This window comes from Onychostoma macrolepis, chromosome 14, assembly GCF_012432095.1.
Source record: "Onychostoma macrolepis isolate SWU-2019 chromosome 14, ASM1243209v1, whole genome shotgun sequence".
NCBI lineage: Eukaryota > Metazoa > Chordata > Actinopteri > Cypriniformes > Cyprinidae > Onychostoma > Onychostoma macrolepis.
Window position 1 is genome coordinate 3,913,246 of NC_081168.1, and position 19,453 is coordinate 3,932,698.

The window sequence follows — 19,453 nt, forward strand, 5'->3', positions numbered from 1 at the left end:
ATTAACTTTCATATAGCTGATAAGGGCCACAGAAGCATGTTAGTGCTGTGGTTGTGCTCTGAAGAGCGACCTTGGAGATCTTGAAGCGATTGTATCGCTGTTGCCAAGCGACGCGCTGATGATGGAGGACCGTTACGACGTTCTTGGGTGTAAAAGTCAGTGAGCCCAGCGATAGCTGCGAGCTGCTAACCAGTCAGGTAACGTAAACAACCCCTGCCATCTCATGAGAGACAGCACCGAGCACGAAACAGCCTGATGAAAACGTTCAGCACTCGACTGGAGGCTTTAAACGAACGCAAACGTCAATAAACGGAATGCCTGAGACATAAAATCTACAGAAAATGATGTAGCAAGCTAACTTTAGCCGTCTGCCTAGCGCGATCTGCTCAAACCATGGACTGTGACGGGTAAGTGTTGTGAGGGAGAAAAAGATGCAGTTAACTAACATGTTATTTATTTATTTTTTTTGGTAAAGAGGAAACCGACGTGACTAGTAGTGGATAAAGGTGTCATTTAAACCGTAAAACTAACTAGAGAACGCATTCTGACTTGCTATTAGTACTATTTGTAGCGGCTAAATTGCTAGCGGTCTGTTGTGTATTCACTTAAAGTCTCTGTATTTTAACATGTTAATATCATACTTCACGTTTAAGTGTTACATACATATATAAATGATCGTAAACACCGTCGTAAATGTGTGAAATAATGCTGGATTAGCAGGCAAGCAGTTCATGAGCCATTCAAAATAATCTAGTGCTAATCGTCTCCTGCAGAAACTGATTCCCTATCCACTGATGTGGTCTGTAAACTGACGACTTCATCCAGTACAATCAAAATTGTAGGCGAATAACTGTCATGCAAAAGTAGTATACGTTAATGTGTGTTGAGAGCAAGGGATTGACTTTGGTAGTACATTGAAGATGTTTTTAATAAACACATTTGTTATTAAACATGTTAGTTGCAAAGATCTGTTTGACTTATTCATTAGATTTGGAGTCCCTTGTCCTCTGCCTAGTTTGGACTCACAGGACGATGCCAAAGACCCAGGGCTGCACACCTTCAGTCACACACACATGAGCAAAGCCTTTCGGCTCATGAATGACTTGAGAAGGTTGGTAAACTAATGCAACTTATTCAGCAGCTTGTTATTCAGGTAGACACAGGATGGATTTTTTATAGAAATTAAATAATTTGTTGCAAAAAGTAACAATATCAGCCAGGTCTTTATATAAAGTTGGAAATATAAGTATATATCCAACTTTATCCGCATACATGCAGTATACTTACATAGGGTGATATGTACTATGAAGCATTTCTCAGCTGCTTGATTTAATGCGATTTTCTTAATGCAATTATATGGCATGAAAATATTAAGATATTATAAATATAAAAAAAATCATGATTTTCTGTAACGGTACTTTGGAACAATGTGTATTGTGAAAAGCACCGTACAACTAAATCTGACTTGACCTGAAGTTAATTATTAACTGTGTTAGTGTGTCTGCTTGTCCACAAGATATTTCTGGCCTGTGTTCTCCAGAAGCATCGGAAGACTGTCTAGATCATAGAGATTTGTTGACACCAATGGTTTCTATGATCTCTGTGGGCTTACAATACTTTTGGGAAAACACTACTCGTCTATGTCTTTATTTTTTCTTTCTAATCACAGTCGGAGGATGCTTTGTGACGTTCTGCTGGTGGCGGGTGAAGTGGAGGTACCAGCACACAGAGTAGTTTTAGCATCCTGCAGTCCTTACTTCTGCGCCATGTTCACAGGTACTACATCACATCCTAATGCTTTTCTTACACTGATGGGAGCCACGTGTTCCTCATTTAGACCTATAATTATGACTTTCAATTAAAAAAATGAAAATTCTGTCATGTCGTTCCAAACTGAAAACACAAAAGAAGATATTTTGAAGAATGAGAATGTTGGTGACCAAACAGTTTTGTTGCCCAAAGACAAAAAAAAAAAAAAAAAAAAAAAATATATATATATATATAAAATTGTATTTTTTTTTAAAAAATTTCCCTGTAATTTTCAAAATATCTTCTATGCTCCACAGAAAGTAAAACAGGTTTGGAACAACATGAGGGCGAGTAAATGACAGAATTTTTAGTTTTGGTGAACTTTAGTGAGGATAGACCATCTAATTACATGATGTTCATTCTTCCATTTTTAAGCCTCATTTTAACAGTTTGTGTGTCTGATTCTGTGTTGTGCTTGATGTGTCCAGGTGACATGAGTGAAAGCAAGGCTCACCATGTGGAGATCAGGGATGTTGATGGACAGACGCTCTTGAAGCTGGTGGATTATATTTACACTGCCGAGATCGAAGTGTCTGAGGATAATGTTCAGGTAACATACCTTTGAAGACTATTGTTTCAAATATAACTAATGACTAGCTCTTAAGGCTGTTTGCGCTCCCTGGCTCTGGAGATCTGGCACTCTGTTATGAGTGCTGAGAGGCAGGGTATTTCCTCTCATTATTAACAGAGGAAACACGCAGAGCGGGAGAGGAAGTTTTCTGTGATGTGCACTTTGCCCTTTGTGTTGCAGCTCTATTGTTTGTATGTGGGGCTTTTGTTTGGATGTACAGAATACAGCGGTGGAGAACAGATGATCAGAGAAGCTTCATTTCATTTATGCAGGAGCAGCGTGAAGTGGCCTAGTTTTCATCTGGATAGGATGGGCAGATGCTCTGGTGGGGGTAGCGGCTGTTTATGGCTTAGTTGGTCCTTGGGGATTTTAACAATGCCATTCAGTGCAGTGATTCACCCTATGTTAAATTTCTCTATAGGCCTTTTTCATTCCTTTTCTAGGAAGAAAGTGACCATTGAGCTAAAATGTGCAGATGCGCTTTTCTATATTAGTCTTGTTTTTCCCTGAGACTTTCACTTGTATGCTAAGTAGCTAATGCTGGGTTAAATTCATTTATGTTCCTAATTCATAATTTTACTTAATAATATTAATTTAGTATAACAGTTGAAGTGGTGACAATAGCTTTCACAATGATCTATTAATAATTCAGTCTCTATTAAAATAATGTTTTATTTAAAATGATGAACGATAATAATATGTAAAGTGAAGTGTAATTAATTTTGGATTCCTTACTGAATCATCACTGGTAAAAAAGATGAATTAGTAAGGAATAGGTCAGTAAGATTTTTTATTTTGTTGAAGAAATTATCATTAATCAAGAATGCATTATATTGATCCAAAGTAACAGTAAAGGCATTTTACATGTTTCAAAAGATTTCTATTTCTAATAAATGCTGTTCTTTTGAACTTACTAATAATGAAAGAATCCAGGGGGGGAAAAAAGTTTCATGGTTTCCACAAAAATGTTAAGCAGCACTGTTTTCAACATTGATAATGAATGATGAAATGTTTCTTGAGCGGCAATTCAGCTCATTAGATTGATTTCTGAAGGATCATTTGGCACTGAAGACTGAAGTACTGATGCTGAAAATTCACCTTTGATCACAGGAATAAATTACATATATATATTGAAAATAATATATAAAAATATATTTTTAAAAAATGTAAATAATATATTTCAACAGAAAACAGTTATTTTAAATTGTAATAGGCCCTGTTGCACAATATTACTGTTTTTACTGTATTTTTAATCAAATAAATGCATTCTTGGTGAGTGTAAGAGACTTCTTTCAGAAACATTAAAAGATCTTTTTGATTGGTAGTGTATGTATATGTATTATATTGTTTGAGAATGCACAATTCTGTTGCTATATTAAAAAAAAAAAACCTAGTTATTACATAACCTATACTGGTTAGTCATCATGAATCCAGTCTGCAGGCTTCCTGCCTGGTTACTTGATGAGTTTTCATCTCTTTGTGTTGTTCCTGCTGTGTCCAGGTGTTGCTCCCAGCTGCCAGCCTGCTGCAGTTGATGGATGTTCGACAGGTTTGCTGCGACTTCCTGCAGACGCAGCTTCATCCCACCAACTGCCTGGGCATCCGAGCGTTCGCTGACCTTCATGCCTGCACAGGACTGCTCAGCCAGGCCCACGCTTACGCCGGTAAGCTCTCTTCTTTCTTGAGTCATTGCGGGATGGGAAAAAGCTAGCTGTTTAAGCAACCCACCAAGATGTATTTTTATGCCAAGATACAGTTTTTTGACAGTTCGCTTGTTTCAAGCAGAGCAGCACTTCACAGATGTCATGGTGAGTGAGGAGTTCATGGCCCTCTCCTTGCAGCAGGTGTGCAGTCTGATCTCCAGTGACAAACTGACCGTGTCCACTGAAGAGAAGGTAACACTACCAAGTTTATTGTCCCAGTTGTATATTCTCCATTGTGCTTCTCGGTTTCAAAAACGTTGCATTCGAATTTTAGGTGTGCGTCAGGCAGCCTTATTAGTGGCACACAAGAAGCGATGACGATGTACAGTGCCCTTCAAAAGTATTGGAACAGTAAAGACAAAATTGCTCTGTTGGCTGTGGATTCAAGACATTTACAAATATGATTAAAAGATGAATATGAGACAAAACTACAGAATGTCACATTTTATTATTGGGTGATTCAACACATAGATGTTTTACCAGCTAAGAAGTTCAGCACTTTTAAAGTTTTCTACCTCTATCTGATGTGAGCATAAGTATTGGAACAGCTGCCTCGCAGATCTTTCTAAGTGATCATCTGTGTCCTGTTGCATTAATTCTTCAGATATTAAAAGCAGGGAATGTGTCGTATCAGTTATATCCATTACTTCTGCATTCTGAATCTTGCATTCGATGATGACACACACAAACCGGGATGAAGACGAGGGAACTGACTTTGAGAGAAAAGCAAGCAATTTGGATGCTAAAAGAAAAGAGGAAGTCAATTAGAGCTCTAGCAAAAACAAAGGGCATGGAGAAATCAAGAGTTTGGAAACCACCAGCGACACCAGCAACCAACAATGACCTGATCGGCTGAGAAAACAATAGTAGTTGATGACAGACAAATCATAAAAGCTGTGAAAATGAATCCTAAAAGACGTGTCTGTAAAATCACCAACAACTTCCAGAAAGCTGGGGTGCTCTGACAATCTACTGTCCTCAGGAGACTGACACAGAATTACAGATGCTACACAGCAAGATACAAACCTCTGACCAGCACCATAAATAGAAAGGCAATATTAGAGTTTGCAAAAAAGCACAAAGGTGAGCCAGAAGAGTTTTGGAACTGTGTTTTTGGACCGATGAGACAAAGATAAACCTTTATCGAAGTGATGGGAAAGCAACAATGTGGAGAAAAAAACGGAACTACAAATGATCCCAAGCATACAGCCTCATCTGTAAAGCATGGTGGAGGTGGCGTCATGGCATGGGCACGCATGGCTGCCTCTGAAACAGGCCCTCTCAACTTTACTGATGACTTAATGTATGATGACAGTAGCAGAATGAATTTGGAAGGGTACAAAACCATCTTGCCTACCAATATTCAAGAAAATGCCACCAGATTCATTGGGAAGTGCTTCATATTGCATCAGGACAATGACCCAAAACACCCTGCCAGTTCAGTCAAGGAATTTATAAGGGCAAAGAAATGGAAAGTCTTAGATTGCACCAAGTCAATCTCCAGATTTAAATCCGACTGAACATGAATTTCAGCAGCTGAAGAGGAGAGTAATGGCAGAAACTCCCCAAAACAAGTAACAATTGGAATTGGCTGCATTAAAGGCTGGGAAAAGTATTTCAAAGGATGAGATGAAGAGTCTGGTGATGTCTATGGGTCCCAGACTCACTGCTCCGATTGTGCGCAAGGGATCTGCAACTAAATAATAGCTTTTAATCTTTTATATCTGCCTTATGTTCAACTGTCCCAATACTTATGCTCACATCAATGAGTGGGATGAACTCTAAAAGTGCTAGTCTTTTTATTTGGTAAAACCTGAATAAAAACATGTATGTATGAAACGGCTAATAATAAAATGTGACATTCTGTAGTTTTGTCTCATATTCATCTTTTCATCATATTTGCAAATGTTTTGACTCCACAGCCAACAGAGCAATTTTGTCTTCACTGTTCCAATACTTTTGGAGGGCACTGTAGGTGTCATTGCATTTTAATGCTTTTTTTAGCCTATCCAGTTTAAACCACCAGATGTGGCGCTGCTACGTTGTTCATTCAAAATATTGTGGAAAAAGAGAACATCAAGGAGGAGAAAATCTTGTTTATGGCAAAACTGAAACCAAGCCGTTCACACATAATGCATATTTATCGCATTTTCTATAGAGACATCTATCACCGTTGCACTCACGTCTCTCACAAGAGAGCGGCATGTTTAGAAAGCCATGTAAAATTTGTAAGTTCAACTTTTAAAAAAAACATAAAAAAAAAAAAAAATTGGCGTTTCCCCCATCCCACTGCATCTCATGTTTCATAGAATGTTTCATATGTTTCATCTCATAGAAAAGTACTCTTTGTGATTGGTTATCGGTTTTGTCAAGCAACTTAATTAATAATATATGGTTTATAGGCATTATTTTAAAGGGGTCGTATGACGTTGCTAAAAAGAACATTATTTTGTGTATTTGGTGTAATGCAATGTGTTTATGCGGTTTAAGGTTCAAAAAAATTATGCCTCTTAAATTCGAATATAATTCGAATATTGATAATATTTAAGTACAAAATTCGAGTTTAGTTTTTCAGCCATTTTGACAGCCCTATCACAGAGCCTGTTTTTAGCTCAGCCTTGTGTGATTTGTAGAGAGCAGACGGTTGATGGTTGGTTTTCACATGTACATGCTGGTGTGATGCTGAAGGAGACAAGCCATCTGTCAGTCACACTGCATTAGCTGCTGTCTGCTTACGAGTAACTTGTGTCTCCAGTCTGCGCTCACACACCCACTTGATGGCAGCTGTCAGATGCTTCAGTGTCATCTGAGCAGCGACACACAGGCAGTGGAGGATGGCGGCCTGGTCTGCTGTGGGTGTGAGCTGCATTCATATAATATTTATAATAGACTCTGTTCTTGTCGTTTACACCCCCAGGTGTTTGAAGCCATGATCGCCTGGATAAAGCACGATAAAGAGGCCCGTCTTGAGCACATGCCTAAACTCATGGAACATGTTCGACTGCCGCTGCTGTCCAGAGATTACCTGGTTCAGGTATGACTGCGTACAATTTCATAGCGAGTCCTAGGGATATAATGATGCACACCAAAGCTGGTTGAAAATTGATATAAATGTGACGATTCGAGTCGGTTGAGATGTTAAACGAATCGTGATAAGGTTGGGTTTATATGAATGTGTCTCTGAGGGGAACTGACTGTTTTCAGACAAGTTTAGGCCTTGTCCACACTAATATGTTTTCGTTTGAAAACGCATCTTTTTCTCTCCGTTTTGGCTTTCCGTCCACACTGAGACAGCATTTTTGTCCAGGAAAACGAAGCTTTTTGAAAACGCTCTCCAAAGCAAATAAACTTGAAAACGACGTTTTCGCGTTATAGTGTGGACTGTGAAAACGGATACGTTCAAAAACGATGATGCATGTTTAGTAATGTGACACATTGTACCAATAGACAGTGTTGGGCAAGCTACTTGGAAAATGTAGTGAGCTAAGCTAACAGTTACTCTTCTTTAAATGAAGCTTTACTACACTAAAGCTACAGCCCTGGGAAATGTAAGCTACAGCAACATGGCAATAGTAGTTTACTACATCCAAGCTATTTAAAAAAAAAAAAAAAAAAATTCTATTGAACCAACATCATACCAAGTCAATGCTCTCTCAGTGATCAATAAAACTGTCAGTCAAGCAGATAGACAGGCATGTTCAGTTTAATTGTTTATTCAACAACTGTTCCAAACCAATTTGGCAACATAATCCGTATCAAATACAGGGCCGGATTGACCTCAAATTGTGACATAGGCAAAATAAAAATTTCTGCTGGAAACCTCCTATTGGTAGTTGGTATTGTGGCTTTATTGTATACAGATACATTTATATAAATGGTAACACTTCACAATGAGGGTCAGTAGTTAACATTAGTAAGCTAGTGTAGTTAACATGAACTAAGAATGAACAATACTTCTGCAGCATTTATCTTAATGTTAATTTCAACATTTACTAACGCATTATTAAAATCAAAAGTTGTTTGTTAACATTTGTTATGTGCACTGTGAACTACCAATGAACGACTGTATTTTCATTAACTAACATTAACAAAAATTAATAAATATTGTAATAAATGTATTTTAATGTAATACTGTAATGAATGTATTTATGTATGCTCATGTTAGATAATACATTAGCTAACATTAATGAAATTGTATTGTATAGTGTTACCATATAGATGTATAGGCCTACAGACAGGCTACATTTATTTGCATCGTTACATGTGTCATTAGATAGCCTATTAATATAAACATTTCACCAAAATCAAGTTCAAATACGAAGCTTTTGACCAGAGAATTTTTTTTTTTTATTTATTTATTTTTTTTACTCGTGTCCCGTTTTGCCCAGTTTTTTGAGTAAAGAAAACGCTGTACTTATTCAATCAACAGTTCTTTATTTACCTTCAGACAGCAAACAAGCTGAGATGCTCTAAACTCGCACTTCATTGACGAGAGAGGCGGGAGGAATAATGAGGTTTGACTGACAGTTTGAGGAGCCAATGGCATTACGAGGTTTAATGTCTGTGGCGTCACTTACTGATCCAGGATCAGTGATCCGTAGCTGTTATATTCGAGTTTCAGAATGTTTTCTTTGGATAATGTAACGTTAGCTTTTGTTGACTCTACTGTCTTGATCAAAAAAAGAGCTTAGCTACTGAAAAGCTATTTGATTCAGAAAGCAGCGATGCTACCACCATGCTACTGAGAAATGTAGTTAAACCAAAGTCTCTATAGTCTTTGGTTAAACTACTAGCGTCACTACTTGTAGCAACGCTACTGCCCAACACTGCCAATAGATATTTATGTTTATACCGGTATTGTGCCTGTTATGTGCTATTCACTTTCACACTATTTCTACAGATGTGTTACTTTGTACAGTCTTCATATCACAGTCCTGCAAAGATGACAGAAAATTTACTCACGATTACTGTTTGCGGCAAAACATGAGGGCAGTTGCGTTTTAGGTCAGACAAAATCATGAGTGAGTGGTGAGATATTTTTCTAAATAAAATGATCCTGATAGAAGAATTGCATGAAAATATATCATGTCTATTCCGTCTGTATCATGTCAGTGAGCTTTTTTGAGGCTTTATGTATGCGCAATAAAGCAAATTTAACGTTTTCTGATGTTTCAATGTGGATGAGAAACTTTTGGAAAACGTTTGAAAACACTAGTGTGGACTTAGAACGTTTTAAATCGGAATCACCCTTTTCAATATTTATTTAATGTTATCCGCGTTATATTTCATCTGCAGCAACACTGTGAACTTTTATAATGATACGGTTGGTCATTAACTTTTAAATGCATCATGCAAACATATGAAGAGAGTTCTCGGCAATACGGTAGGAAATTAAACGAAATATGGATAATGTTAACTTTGAAAAGTTGATTGATTGATAGTGCAGTTTAAATGGTGACAGGATGCACGTAACTAAGCAACAGAGCATCCATTAAAGACGCTATGTACCAAGCTTGCCTACTATTCTGATACAGACTCAAAGGTATACTTTTTCTTCACAAAATGAGAACATACTTTTAGGGCATAGTATAAGTAGGCAAACTGGGACGCAGCATTAGATGCTATTTTCTTTTCATAAGTGCAGCGCTGCTTTGTTTACAGTGGTAACCATGTCGGGTTTGGAACGACATAAGGGTGAGTAATTAACGACAGGATTTTCATTTTTGGGTGAACTATCTCTTTAAAATGCAGTGGTTGCCTCTAATTTTAAATGGAAAGAGCACAGACAAAGTCTTAGTTTGTTTATATGAAGAGATTTGTTTTATTTGTATTATTTATTGATTTGATTTGGGATTTGTTTTAAAATTTCAGTTTAGTTTTATTTGACATATATCAGTTTCACAAAGAAATGTGCTGCATTTTGTCTGAGAAATAATAAAAGGACACCTTCTCATTAATAATTTGTCCTAAATTTCATTCTGTTAAAAAATCGTGAGAAAATCGTATTGTGAAATCAGTATCACATCGAGTTGAGTGAATCGTTACATCACTAGCGATTTCTCTGTATTTACTTTTGTGATTTTATTCAAGCATTATTTTTAAGATTTATATGTGTATTTGTACAGATTGTAGAGGAGGAGCCCTTAATAAAAAACAACAACACTTGTAAGGACTTTCTCATTGAGGCGATGAAGTACCACCTTTTACCTGCAGACCAGCGGCACCTTATAAAGACTGACAGAACCAGACCACGCACACCAGTCAGTCTGCCGAAGGTATTAATATATTCACTTCAAACTTACAGTACTGGTCAAGTTTGGGTGCACTTACTAGTTATTTATTATCACTAGTTTTCTGAATGATTCACCAAGTCTGATTCAAACAGTAACTCACAAGACATGCTTGCTTGTATGTTCAAAATAGCTGCAAATATAGATGCAGAGTGACTTCCCTGGATATAAGCAGCCGTTTAATTAACAGACTACTAGAGTAATCATGGCTGATAGTAACACGTTGTGCAAACGTAAAAGAAAACCAAACTGGACGCAAGGACAGCTGTTACTTCTAGCCCAACTTGTACATGAAAAGACAGACATAATTGAATTAAAGGGAAATGATCGTGAAATGTTTTCAAAATGTGTACGTTCCGAGTCAGTTTGCCAGCAACAGCCATTTTAGGATGGTTTGTGATTTGGTCTTAGTGACTTGGGAGTCCTTTTACTTTTCACAGATTTAGGAGCTGGTTTTAGTGCTAAAATGCTTTGTGAAATACTCCTAAGATTATGATTGACACAAACATTATTTTTAAGAGTTTCTCCTAAATCGGCAAGTTAGGAGCTACTTTTATCCTTAAGATGTTTTGTGAATATGGTCCCTGATTATCAAAAACACTGATTTAAATATGTTTATTATTATATCTGATTATCTCATGGCTTTCAGCTTTATAACAGTCGATCATAGTTTGCGGATACCATACAAATGAAATAAAAAACAATAAAACCAAAATTCTCTTATAAACAACATTCATTTCCTTGTAATTTCAAAATATCACACTGAAATGAATGTTTAATGGTAAACACTTTCAAGATTAACGGTCAGGCTATTAAAGTGATCAGATCTTTCCTCATAGAAGACAACATATTGTATTCAGTTTATTGAAGCCTGACATGCAAGCATCCGCTTCAAAACTTTTTACCATCTTAGTCACAGTCTGAAGACCTGGATGAATTTATTGACTCAGATAGATTGATTTTTGTTGTGAATCTGACAGGTGATGATGGTCGTAGGGGGTCAGGCACCTAAAGCCATCCGCAGCGTGGAGTGCTATGACTTTCAAGAGGACCGCTGGTACCAGGTGGCCGACTTACCCTCCAGACGCTGTCGAGCAGGTTGTTCTCTGTTCTGTCCCTCATCTCTAAATGGGTTTTTCTCTTGGTCTTACCCTCTCCGTGCGTGTCATGTAGGTGTGGTGTACATGGCCGGTAAGGTGTATGCGGTGGGGGGATTTAACGGCTCCCTGCGCGTGCGGACGGTGGATGTGTACGATGGGCTGAAGGACCAGTGGAGCTCTGTTCCCAGCATGCAAGAGCGCCGCAGCACTTTAGGAGCAGCTGTACTGGGGGACCTGCTGTACGCTGTCGGGGGCTTTGACGGGAGTACAGGTATACCTTTGAAAAATTTATTTCAGGATTTATTCATTCAAAAATTTGGGATCAGTACGATTTATTTAGAAAAAAACCCCAAAAACTTTTATTTAGCAAAAATGCATTAATCTGAAATGACAGTCAGTGCTGGGTAGTAACTGATTACATTTAATCTGGATTAGGTAATCGGATACCAAAAATTTAGATGCTCATTTAATTTTAAAATGCTCATAATCAGATAACAGTTACTTTTTATGCATTACAAAATCACATGATTAGTAAATTATTCATAATTCTTTTTATCCTAATTCTTCTTTTTTCTCTCTTAATTTTTCTTTCTAAAAATCCTACTGTCTATCATACCGTTTAGCTTTGAATATATTCACAAATGTTGTGTAAATAAATTTGCAAACCATGCTTCCGAATTTGGGTCCAAAAATAAATTCTCAATCAATTAGACCATGTATGAAACAAATAATTCTACAAGTTACTGAACACTGGTGATGTACAGCTGTGAAACACAGTTATCATCATGTCCAATCACCTTCAGTAACGGTTGATTCTTATATTCTCGATTTCTTTGTTATGGTAAATAGATAGTCAGGTAATTGGCCAAACGCGTGTTGGAGTTTGTTGCTGTCTGATGATCAATAATAGAACTTAATATAAGACCTGCTGTAATGTAAAGCTTAATGCATTTTATGATGTTGATATCAATGAACTGAATACATTCTTTCTTTTGCTTTTTTATATCAATATGGTATGTTTAACAGTAAGTTTGATAAAAATACAGTAATCTAAAAGTAGTCAGGTTACATTACCTAAAATGAGTAATCTAGATTACGTTACTGAATAGAGTTTTCATGTAATCTGTAATCAGTAACAGACTACAATTTGTAAGTAATCTACCCATTTGATGTCACTAAAGATTTCCGTTTCAAATAAATGCTGTTCTTTTGAACTTTCTATTTATCAAGGAATTCTGACAAAAAAAAACAAAAAACATCACATTTTGCACAAAAATCTGAAGCAGCTCAACTGTTTTCAACATTGATAATATTAAGAAATGTTTCTTGAGCAGTAAATCAGCATATTAGTATGATTTCTGAAGGATCATGTGACACTGAAGACTGGAGTAATTCAGCTTTGATCACAGGAATAGATTACATCTTGACAAAATATTTGTATTTTTACTGTACATTTTAAACAAGTAAATGCGGCTTTGGTGAACAAGAGACTAAATAAATAAAATAAATCGCACCGACCCCACATTTTTGAACAGTAGTGTAGTGTATGTTTACAGATGACTCTGCCTGGTTTAAGCACGTGCACAAGCAGCGTCATCATTAGCCCTGTTTGACTGACGTTTTGGCATTTGGTTGATGAATGTCTCTCGGTAGGTCTGTCGTCAGTGGAGGCGTACAACCCCAAGGCTAATGAGTGGATGTTTGTGGCTCCCATGAACACCAGGCGCAGCAGTGTTGGGGTGGGAATGGTCGACGGTGAGCATTTTGAGTTCATGTGTGTTGATCAATCTGTTCATCGTATTGAGATTCAAGTGCAAACATGTTCATGAAATTGGGCATGCAACAATAAAAGGTTTTAGGTGGCATGATTTTTACAATAGTGAACAATATTTCACCTTTTAGCTGTTGTTGTTACGTATTTAAACTGTGCAGCTGTGTTAGCTCATGCAGATTGTTTGTGTATTGATTTCACATAGTGTGTCTGATGCTTGTACAGGAAAGCTTTATGCTGTTGGAGGTTATGACGGAGCGTCCCGGCAGTGTTTGAGTACTGTAGAGGAGTATAACCCGGTCAGTAATAAGTGGTGCTATGTGGCGGACATGAGCACTAGACGCAGTGGAGCTGGTTAGTTCCTTTTTGGACATGATTTGAATATGCATATTCTGCTGATTATTACAGTTGCGATCTCCATGTATTCACTGGCTGTGCTGTGATTGTGTGTTTGTACAGGTGTCGGAGTGCTCAGTGGACAGCTGTATGCTGCAGGTGGACATGACGGGCCTCTGGTGAGGAAGAGTGTGGAGGTCTATGATCCTGCCACTAATTCCTGGAGACAGGTGTGTGACATGAACATGTGCCGAAGGAACGCAGGTGAGACTAATTAACATTTTAGGAGGACAAATAATTGAAAACAAGATTTTCCACTGTAGTCCAACTTCATAATGCATAAAACAGCAGACTATTCTGGGTCAGTTTTGACCCAGTGAAACATAAGGTTAAAACAGCCATGGGGTCAACACAAACCATATTATATCTGATAAATAACTTCTCATTAAAGAGTGAATGTGAAACATTTCAAAGTTATGCATGCTGCAGTTTTATAACTACTGCATACTACTTTTTAATAATTAAGTAATTTTTTAAAATTATAAATAAACCAGTGTGATGCAAAAAAAAATATATTTTTTTAATAAATATTCATGAGATTTTTAATTTTAATATATTGTTATATGAACCTATCATAGAATTAGCAGTATAAAATTAATCAGTTAAGTTAAATTCTTTACATATAACTCATGACTGCTTAAAAACAGTCCAAATTTATCAAACCTAAATTTTAATTTTCTAACAAAATAACATCAAAGCAACATAAATATTACTTTAGAATGTTTAAAAAATATATATATATTAATTTTACTTGCATTAAAGGGAACATTTATAATGAAAAAATTTTCATGCTGCAGTGGTTGATCAGTAGGTGGCAGCAGAATGGACTTTTCCTCCTTCAAACATTTTATTTGTCAATTTGGTCATTGGTGTTTTGCTTTACCCTGCTTTGGACAGTAGTTAATTTGATATAGTTTATTTGTCTGTTTACATTTATATTCATGTTTATTAAAAAAAAGTTCTAGAAGTGTTTGTGAGATATAGGAAAGTATTTTTGAGGCAAATCTAACTCTTAAGATCTCTGAGAAATACCATGTGTAAAGTTGCCATTGACATCTAGGTCAAAATTGAATGCATGATTTCTATATAAATATTTTTAAATGATTATAGCTGTTTAAAAATCTATTTTGATAGTCTAGACACATTTTTTTTTAGGAATCTCTTCCAAGTTCAAAATGACCTGAATGCATTATAAGGGCTAAAGAAATCAAGTGTGTGTGTGTGTGTGTGTGTGTGTGTGTGTGTGTGTATATATATATATATATATATATACACACACACACACACACACAGTTGTGCTCATACATTTACATGCCCCTTGCAGAATATGCAAAATGTTACTAATTTTAACAAAGAAGAGGGATCATGAAAATTGCATGTTATTGTTTAATACTGTCCTGAATGAGCTGTTTCACATAACAGATGTTTATGTATTCCAATAATAACTGAATTTATAAAAATGACCATGCTCAAAAGTTTACATACCCTTGAATCTTAATACTGTGTGTCGTTTCCTGGATGATCCATGACTGTCTTTCTGTTTTGTGATGATGGTTGTTCATGAGTCCCTTTGTTGGTCCTGAGCAGTTCAACTGCCTGCTGTTCTTCAGAAAAACCCCCCAGCTCCTGCACATTCTTTGGTTTTCCATCATTTTCTGCCTATTTGAACCCTTTCCAACAGTGGCTGTATGATTTTGATATCAACCTTTTCACATGAAGGACAATTGGGGGACTCATACATAGCTATTATATAAGGTGAAAACATTTACTGATGCTCAAGAAGGCAGCACAATGCATTAAGAGCTGGGGGGTGTAAACCTTTTGAATTGGATGATCAGGATAAATTGTACTTATTTTGTCTTCTTGGAAACATTTAAGTATTTGTGTAGCTTAGTGCAGTATCAAATGAAAAAAATATGATCTTTGAAAAAAATAAGAAAATTGAACATCCTGTTCAAACGTTTACATCCCCCGGCTCTTAATGCATTGTGTTGCCTTCTTGAGCATCAGTAAATGTTTCCAACTTTTGTAATAGCTGTGTATGAGTCCCTCAATTGCCCTTGGTGTGAAAAGATGGATATCAAAATCATAGTCACTGTTGGAAAGGGTTCAAATATGCAGAAGATGCTGGAAAACCGAAGAATGTGCAGGAGCTGGGGGATTTTTCTGAAGAACAGCAGGCAGTTGAACTGCTCAGGACCAACAAGGGACTCATGAACAACTACGCTATCACAAAATATAAAAACAGTCGTGGATCATCCAGGAAACAACACGGTTTATTAAGATTCAAGGGTATGTAAACTTTTGAACGGGGTCATTTTTTATGAATTCAGTTATTTTGTCTTGTGGAGTATATGTTAAATAGCTTATTCAGGACAGTACTAAATAAAAATAACATGCAATTTTCACGATCCCTCTTATTTAGTTAAAATCATTAACATATTTTCATATTCTGCAAGGGGTATGTAATCTTATGAGCACAGCTGTATATATGAAAACAATATGTTCACAGGGGTTCCTGTTATGAATGTCAAACACTGGATCTGTTTCAAGACCTTTAAAATCATTGTTTATAAAGGGAGAACTGAGTTAAGTGTGTTTGTCTCTAGGAGTGTGTGCCATAAACGGTTTACTGTATGTGATTGGAGGAGACGATGGCTCGTGCAACCTGTCCTCTGTGGAGTACTACGACCCTGCTGCCGATAAATGGAGTCTCATTCCCACCAACATGAGCAATGGACGCAGCTACGCAGGTCTGCTTCACCCTCACAACCTCCATATTCAACTCATCAACTAAAACTAAACTAAACCACTCTCTTGTTTGTTCCAGGGGTGTCAGTTATTGACAAGTCATTATGACAAAAAGTTTTGGGCAGCAGGTCTCTTCGCACCTGTCGAGGGCTGAGCTATGACAGACAGACGGTGATTTAAGACAGGTGCTCGAAGCTCTCCATCTCAAAGCCTGGCTGCCTCAGAAACACACACACACACACACACACACACACACACACTAAACCCTGACCTCTTCCAGTCTCCAGAAAGTGCCATTTAGCCCTGTTATTAACAGAGAGGCTGTGAGGTCGCCCAGTATAGTGTGTATTAAATGAGACCTCGTGTATAATCTGCTAGGACAGAGTACGTATGTGATGCCTACATGATGAGCTGATGCAGGTGAAGATTGTGCCAACAGAGGCCTCTCTGCCTGCTTTACTACTGACTGACAACGCTCTGAACAAACACTCGCATCGCAGGAACAGTCGATCTGATGTCAAAACTGTTTCTCCGGGCTAACACTAATGCATATCACGCCCTTTAAAGCGGATCAGGACTGGATATCACTAACTTCTGTTGGTTTGGTTACAGGGTTACTTTATGTTCATGTGAAAAGTATTATGGGAACAAGCCCATAAGTTGTTTTAACCAGCTGCTTTCGTGCCATATAGTATTGAGGATGTTAAACTGCGAGAACCGATCATATAAATCTCACAGGGTAAAGGTATGGTCACATTTCAGCTTGAAATTTCAACTTGAATCCATTGCGAAGAGCACATTGATTCCTATTGAAATGACTGGAATTCGCTTGTGGAAATTTGATGAACAACAGTAAATGTGACCATACCAGTTAATGTGCCAAATGTAACTCATAATACTGTATGTTAGTTACTTGTACACAAGCACTCTTCATGATGCAGTTTGGTGTGCAATCGTCCATGTTGGACACACGGAGTCTTTCTTTGATCACGATAACTCTCTCTATAGATGCGGTCACTGAAATAGCACTGGCTTGGTGTCTTTTTGGTAAAATTGCACTGTTCATCTTATTCAGTAGAGCTGGTACTGTTTCAGTCGGAGGTAAACACCAAGATAGCACAGGTTCATGTCAAGTGCACTTGACTGGGTAATTTGCATCTGTAGTTCAACAGAACTGGACTTTGAAAGACTGTTTTATTTTTATTTAAAAATATTAAGCTTTCTCATTGTTATAGGATCTGTAAAGCTTCACTGTAGACCATTCCTGTTTACAATACTGATCATTGTGAAAAGAAAACGAATTTAGTTGGTAACAAATATGAATTATTAACAAAACACTCAACATTCCCAGCTCACATATCACATTCTCATTCATGACCTACTTTCTTTTTAATTTGGATATATACTGATCTGAAAGTCATACTATGCAGTAAAACATTGCTTTTAAGGTTTTTGCTGTTCCCAGTTACTCAGAGTTTATTTTGTGCTATGCCTGGTGTAACTACTGCCATTACATTTGATGTCTTTACACATCATGATCCACAACTCTAAAACTATGACATTCCAGTGCAGGGCATCATCTATGGATTATGCACGAATGTGGTTTGTGAACAAGGTATTTATGTATTTCTAAACAAAATGTATTAATAAATTAAGCTTTGTTAAGAGAATTTGATTGCTGTGTGTTGTGACTGCCAGTCTATGAACTGAACTGTCACTGGAGGGCAGCAGTCGGTCATGCATTGCCAAAATGAAAGTGAAAATGATCTTAAACACGTGATTACAGATTTGCATTAACTTCAAATTTTGACCAAGCAGATTTTAAGCCTATAGCGTATATTTAGATGACTTATTCAGTGAATGTGCCAGACTTGTGTTTCATTAGCCACTACTGGTAAACTAGAAGAATAACAAACACTGTCCCAAATTACATACCATACACTATTATGCACTTATGCTATGCACTATGTACTCAGTCTAGTCTAGTGTATGGACTTTATAAGTTTATGCAGTATTTAAGTCTGATAAAAGGAAAGCTGTGACAGCTAAATGCATTAAGTGTCCAACATTACAAACTTCCTTTTTTTCCCGATTAATGTTTTTTTAAGGCTTTTCTGGTGTTACATAACAGTTATAGTTATATTGTTTTTAGTGACACCGGTGGCAGTTAAAAGGTCCACCCAAAAATGAAAATATGCTGTTAATTTACTCACCCTCAGGCCATCCAAGATGTAGGTGACTTTTCTTCTTCAGTAGAACAGCAATTACTATTTTTAGCTGAAACTGTGGTCCTTGGTGATTAATAAAATTCAAGTCAGCAGCTGCCCGGGTTTGAGAATAAAAAAGCATATCAGTGAAGACAAAATTAATACCCGTGGCTCCTGACGATATATTGAGTTCTTATGATGCGAAACAATCGGTCTGTGCAAGAAACTGAACATTATTTACAACATTATTAACTTTACCTGTAATCCAGAGATCATTCCATGAAACTCCTACATCGTCTAAAAACACGGCCAATAATGATGTTTTACCTCATTGTCTGTATCTGTGTATTTTGACAAATCTTCAAGTTTTGCACTTCTGTAACGAAATCGGAATTTATTTTGCCCCACCCCCTCAACACTAAACAAGGAGCAGCCACGCCCCCAAACTCTCGCTATTGGCTGCTATTTGACAGGCAGGTAGGACATCCTATCACTGCATTTGGGTGCAATGTAATGATTGGACAAACATTTTATGGTCCTGAAGCTTCCACAGATGACTTTAATATAATTTGATTACTATCAGAGACTTTCAGCCACTATAACAAAAACATTGCCTGTCCTAGATTTAAGTGCATAATATGGGTAGTTCTCATATTACTACAAAATGGCATATATATATATATAAGTATATAAGGGACACACCTAAAGTGCAGTACAAGGTAAAACTAATTAATAAATTAAAGGTGTAGGTAATATTGACAGCTAGCAGTTAACAGCCACTGAAGTCCATTCAAAATACCAAGGAGAGTTGTTTCTCCCGCCTCCTCCTCCTCCTTAGACTCGATGCTCGGGTTG

General features: G+C 37.1%; 1 protein-coding gene across 4 annotated transcripts; it reads left to right on the plus strand.

The window, feature by feature from the left end:
- Positions 1–70: 70 nt before the first annotated feature.
- On the plus strand, positions 71–18,035 carry klhl3 (kelch-like family member 3). Of its 4 annotated transcripts, XM_058797587.1 has the most exons (15): positions 84–407; positions 989–1,111; positions 1,670–1,776; positions 2,238–2,359; positions 3,882–4,044; positions 4,166–4,275; positions 7,001–7,117; positions 10,209–10,358; positions 11,354–11,471; positions 11,547–11,744; positions 13,127–13,228; positions 13,470–13,598; positions 13,704–13,844; positions 16,250–16,393; positions 16,471–18,035. In XM_058797587.1, the coding sequence occupies exons 1-15, from the start codon at positions 394–396 to the stop codon at positions 16,497–16,499; spliced, it is 1,767 nt and encodes a 588-aa protein (XP_058653570.1). In that variant the 5' UTR covers positions 84–393; the 3' UTR covers positions 16,500–18,035. The 4 variants fall into 4 exon arrangements, with proteins under 4 accessions (XP_058653568.1, XP_058653571.1, XP_058653569.1 ...); XM_058797585.1 differs by having other exon boundaries at positions 71–407; positions 11,354–11,744; XM_058797588.1 differs by lacking the exon at positions 16,471–18,035 and having other exon boundaries at positions 76–407; positions 13,704–13,810; positions 16,250–16,392.
- The last annotated feature ends 1,418 nt before the right edge of the window (positions 18,036–19,453 follow it).